We start from the raw sequence: 6,000 nt of genomic DNA on the forward strand, positions 1-6,000 counted from the left end.
TACAAAGTAGGTGACTGTGTGGATACCTGTTCAAAACATTGCAAACTTCAATAAATCATTTAAATTATATATTTGTGTCCGACTTTCATTTGTTCATCGTTCTTAATGTGATGTATAGTAGCTTTGATAGCTGTCCATACCTTCAGACAGCCTAAAAGTAAAACACAAGTTGTTTATTCACAGCCCGAACGCTCATCGAGATGACTGGATCAGTCATGACAACTTGTGATCAGCTCCGATTAAATTGTGATATCAATTCTGTAGCTAACCTCCAGGGAGCACGTTTATTTGATGAAATACCTGTATCCCTCTCATCACAACACGACTCTACACTGTGCAGGAAAAACAATTACATACATGAAAATAACCTTGATGCATGGGAATGAAACACACAAACTAACAGATAAATCATCAGAAGAAGGCAGAGAGGAAGTAAATAACAACAGGAACACGGAAGGCAGACAGAATTGCTTAGACACGGGTGTCACATGAAATTTAAATGTTCTGGAAAGCTCCTTATACAGCTTTAGCCTTTTTTATCTCATGAAGTCCCAAAGTGACACACACTGAACAGTCTGGGGTCATGGTCCTTGTCATTTGCTTTTGTCTTCCCATAACAACATGTCCAAGATGTCCATGTGTCAGGCTAACACATGTGACAGAACTAGCTAGATTTGGAAAGGTTTTTTGTTGCTAAAGTTAATATTCAAGCCATTTAAGAATAAAAATGCTTACATGTCATTTGTTAAACATTAAGCTGTCTTCGGCTCTTTTCTGCTGTAACAAATGTACATTTCCCCTCTGTGGGACGAATAAAGGTATTCTGATTCTGTTTACATTTAACCTGTTGTGGAAACATTTCTTGATGAAATTGATATGAAACAAATGCCATAAATATTGCTGTGACACATGGTGTCACATCGGGACTTTAACCCTAAACATTCACAGTAAACCCGGAGTGATAGTTTGTGTGTTTCATTCCCATGCATCAAGGTTATTTTCATGTATGTAATTGTTTTTCCTGCACAGTGTAGAGTTTTGTTGTGATGAGAGGGATACAGGTATTTCATAAAATAAACGTGCTCCCTGGAGGTTAGCTACAGAATTGATATCACAATTTAATCGGAGCTGATCACAAGTTGTCATGAGTGATCCAGTCATCTCGATGAGCGTTTGTGAATAAACAACTTGTGTTTTACTTTTAGGCTGTCTGAAGGTATGGACAGCTATCAAAGCTACTATACATCACATTAAGAACGATGAACAAATGAAAGTCGGACACAAATATATAATTTAAATGATTTATTGAAGTTTGCAATGTTTTGAACAGGTATCCACACAGTCACCTACTTTGTAATGTTCGATACCTCCCTGTAAGCGTCACGATATCGGCCTCTCCCCCACAACCTCACATACGAGTACTGAATGTGCAGCAAAGTGATCTTAGGAAGGCAGATATAGCAAAAGATGAACGTAAACGACAAACGATGTTTCTTTCCTGGTAAGTCAACAATGGGTCCTCAATGTACACGCCCCGGATTCCTATGACGAAAATAATAGAATGTCGCCAGCTGTCATGACTCAACTTATACTTCAACACCGCCATTGCCCCTCGGTCTGGCCGTGAAGCCCCGAAAATAATTGTACGTCCTACGGCCTCCATGGCCTGCGTGCCCCTGATACTGTTAACATCTCAAAGTTGCTTTAAAAGCGTCAGAACAGTGTTTTCTGAACTGCGTTATGCTGCGTTCACAACGGACGCGATGCGAATACTCTCACCCTAACCGCTGGAGTTTCACCGCGGCTGTCAGCTGTGTTTACTCCTGTCATTCAAACAGGACGCGCTGGAGAGGGGGCGGGGCTTATATCCATGTAAATACTGTGGTGGAAACCAACTAAGACAAAATTAACCTATTTTACCGTGATTTAATTGTAATACACGTTTCAAAATGATGCCGAAGTAACTACACACTGATACCGGTTAATAACCAAGCTGTAGTCAGGATTCAGACAGTGTTGCACTTCATTTATTGTCTTGGTTAATTCTGTTGGCTTATATTTTATTTTATCAATAAGGTATTTATATTGTTTTTCCCTTTTGAAACAGATGGTCAGTTATGCTAAAGTCTTTGATTGCACTTCAAGTCTAATGTTTACATTTTAATTGTTTGGCATTGACTTTTCCTCATTGATGTTTTATGTTTAACTTAGTTATGTGTTACTCTCCTTTTCATGTGTATTGATGTTACATCACTGCTAGAGCTGCTGAGGAAGCCACGTCAACATTCTGTTGAATTGTTCACTCAGGGATTCATCGCAGAATTAAAACCAGCTTGAAATGGTATCTTGGTCTGTTACTCCTTTTTATTTTAGTTTCTGTTACCTTGTAGGTGGTTGTTCAGTTAAGTAACTTGAAAAATAACCGACGTGATAAATATCGTCTATCGTGATACTGCTTGAAAAATATTGTGATATTATCTTTTTCAATATCGCCCACCCCCAAGAGAACATCCATCTGGTGCATCGTGCTGATTATTGATCTATATATCAGATTCCCTTTACTTGTATAAAGACTCTTCTTTCACTATTTCTATTGTATTTACTTTCATGATGCTCTGCTGCACACACACACACACACACACACACACACACACACACACACACACACACACACACACACACACACACACACACACACACACACACACACACACACACACACACACACACACACACACACACACAGCTCTTTTTGGGAACAGCTTGGTTCCTGCAGACATTAACAACAGGCCCTTCTGAGTGTTCTGCCATGTGTCGCTATCTGTTGTTGTTGTTGTTGTGTATATATTGTCTGTATGCTGTGTCCATGTACAGCGCTGTGAAAATAAATTTCCCCTGGGGAGGATAAATCTAATCTAATAAATGTTACACCTTTTTTTTTTTTTTTTACAATATCTAATAAAGGAGAAGCCCCCGTGATGGCCGTCTGTCACGACTCTGTGTGTGTGTGTGTGTGTGTGTGTGTGTGTGTGTGTGTGTGTGTGTGTGTGTGTGTGTGTGTGTGTGTGTGTGTGTGTGTGTGTGTGTGTGTGTGTGACCTAGCATTACTATCCTTGTGGGGACCTAAATCTGTTAACACAGTCACGTGTGGGGACTTGCCACACGAGTCCCCATGAGGGGAATCATTACTTTTAGGAAAAGACTTGGTTAGGGTTAGGATAAGTCTCCAGGTAATGCATGTAAGTCAATGTACTGTCCCCTGAAGTGATGGAAACATGGTGTGTGTGTGTGTGTGTGTGTGTGTGTGTGTGTGTGTGTGTGTCAATAAATTCACTCTACTGATGATTATTTATATTTGAAAGATTCTGGGAAAGCACCAATTATTAACCCTACAATATCACCGCTCTAGAGGAACGTGATCGAAAATATTGCAGCGTTATTAAACCCTGTTGCGTTACATATTCCAGCACAAACCATTTGTCTGAGAAATCCACAGAGCTCCAGGATGTATAATCTGTCCGTTACGTATTAAAGGTGATTTATCACATTGAATAACTCCTTTATTCGGGGGATGGATGAAGACATGACTCTGTTCCAGCTTCAGAGAAACACCCTGAAGGTTTAAACACCGCGTCTCACTTTCATGAGCGGTCAGTATCAAACCATTGGATGATGGGATTTAAAGTATATATTCATACGAGCTCATCTCACAACTAGAAGGTGCATTCAGGAGCTCTTCTGATGGTGGCCATCGTTTCTCTTCCTCTGAGGTGTTTCTGAGCAACATGTTGTTCTCTCAGAGCTGTTGGTCCAACATGAGGGCGTTCAGGGGAATTCTCCGCGTCAGAAAATAAGATTTTTCCGACACCGCCTGAACGCAGCAGAAATACCGTTTTCACAGTTCTATTGAAAGTCAAATCAAATGTGCATCGCCCCGGGGTTCAGACCGGCTCCAAAGCGTGATATTATCCTGAACATCATGAAATATTTACAACAGTTGGAAGTCGACAGAACTAATGGCCACGCCCAAGGCTTCTGTGGACCAATCACGTGCTTCGGAATGTTCGTTTGGAGTGTTGGCGATTGGCGGCTTCACCTCGACTTGAGTGATTGATGCACGTTGTTGTTGTTGTTGTTGTTCAGTGATTTATAAGCTTTAAATGGAAACAACATGTTGATATTTCAGAGTTCAGACACGCCGGCTGTTCCCAGTGAGATAATAATGTCTCATATCTTTCCCACACTGCCTGAACGCAGCACAAACACACTGCATGCAATATTAGCGAAAGTGAAATAATGTGTGCATCGCCCCGTGATTATGATCTGTTCCAAAACCTCATATTATCCTGAATATCTTTAAATATAAACAGCAGCTTGATGTCGGCCGACAATGGAACTCATGGTTTCTTTAAGCCACTCCCACGTTTTCCGACGACCAATCACGTGCTTCGGAATGTTCGTTTAGAGTGTGGTTGATTGGCTGCTTCACTCTGATATCAGACTCAGGATTCTGACTTTAATATTTGTATTTAAACACTTCAATCTTTCATAACTCCTCACATCTTTACATTGTGATGCAACAGGATGTGTTATCTTATGTTTCACTGTGGTTTATAAAGGGCAGCAGAAGGTTACATTCAAAACGGGCTCATTGATTTTCTGCATATTTTAAACACAAACACGTGACCATACTGCTCTCTCTCTAAGTGTGGGGGGGGGGGGGGGGGGTGTCAGGTGATGATTATAGGAATCAATTAATCAATTATGTGAATCAGACATGTTGAGCCTTTCCTCCTAAATAAATGAATATGATGGTGACATGTCTGAGAGAGCAGCATGAGAGGTTTGAGTTCATTTCAGTCAGATATAATAACATGTCACTTTAAAACAAACAAACAGTATCTGGGTTTTTATACTGATGTTAAATATTAAAATGCGGTCTGTGTGGCCGTCAGGTGATGAAGTGACTTACTGTCCTCTCTGGGTCCGGTACCGGATCAGATCCCGGTGCTTGGTCGCCTGTTGATCCTCCTCTGAGCTTCAGATCCCGGGCATCCTCCCGGTTCAGCCCGCGGCTCTCAGGGTGCTTTTTAGTAATTAATGAACGAATGAATCAAATGTTAAACTGCGGGGAAATCTAAGGTCACGATGTTGAGTTCCCTCACCGGATTCTGGGGGGGGGATGCTGTTTTTCTCTCACATGTTAACGGCATTAATCCCCGGTGACATTGTTGATCTCGTCCTGTTGATTCACTGCCTATGCACGCGCTCACCGACCCTCACGCGCCGCTCGGTGTCTCTGAGTCTCTGAGTCCCGGTGGTCTCGCGGGTCCCGGTCTGTCTCTCCGGTGCTCGATGTCTGTCTGTCGGAGGATGCTCGCGGACTTTCAGATGACCTGAAGCTCGTCCTTGGATCCTCCTGACGCGCGCTCTTGCCCCGCGCGTGAACGCAGACAGGAGAGGAGGTGCCGCGCCGCTGGAGCGCGTGCACGACCGTGTCTCTGGTGTTTTGGTGATTTAATGAAGCGAAACGTGCTCGTCCCCGCGCTCACATACACACCTCAACAATGAGAGCATTTAGACTTCGTTTAAACATTTAAATCCCTTTATATTGGAATCCTATTATTAAATATTAAAGTTATTTTGTATAAATCCTGTTTTATGTTTTCATGCAGTTATTTTTATCCTATGTTTGGTGAAAAATATGTCTTATTAAAGAAATACTGTCTTTTAAAATGACAGTTAGTGATTTATCTGTAAGGAAACATGACAGAAATAATGACCCCTTATGGGCTGTTTCTAATCAGCCCGTTAGATGATGCTTAGTGACAGGTGAGCAGGTGTGAGGGCCCCTGGTGGACAGAAGCTGCCCTCACATATAAACACCTTTATTTATATTTAAGTTATCAGTCATCGTGCTGAGTATCCACACTGCTTTCTTTAGATGTAAGGAAGCCCGCAGGGGACTTTATTACAAATGTAAACGTGAACATTGAGGCG

The 6,000-nt window shown here is 41.8% G+C and overlaps 1 protein-coding gene across 2 annotated transcripts in view; it reads right to left on the reverse strand.

Annotated features, from left to right (window-relative positions):
- grin1b (glutamate receptor, ionotropic, N-methyl D-aspartate 1b) overlaps positions 1-5,432 on the reverse strand; it is a 72,659-nt gene extending 67,227 nt beyond the window's left edge. Inside the window, exons 1-2 of one of the 2 annotated variants that reach the window (XM_079689394.1) lie at positions 5,201-5,432; positions 4,973-5,086 (exon numbers count right to left, since the gene is read on the reverse strand). In XM_079689394.1, coding sequence (XP_079545520.1) covers position 4,973 — 1 coding nt within the window. In that variant the 5' untranslated portion in view covers positions 4,974-5,086; positions 5,201-5,432. Of the gene's footprint in view, positions 1-4,972 lie in introns of both variants that reach the window. The other variant, XM_079689395.1, reaches the window with a different exon arrangement.
- Between the last annotated feature and the right edge of the window lie 568 nt (positions 5,433-6,000).

Source organism: Notothenia rossii (genome assembly GCF_949606895.1).
Source record: "Notothenia rossii genome assembly, chromosome: 6".
NCBI classification, from domain to species: Eukaryota; Metazoa; Chordata; class Actinopteri; order Perciformes; family Nototheniidae; genus Notothenia; species Notothenia rossii.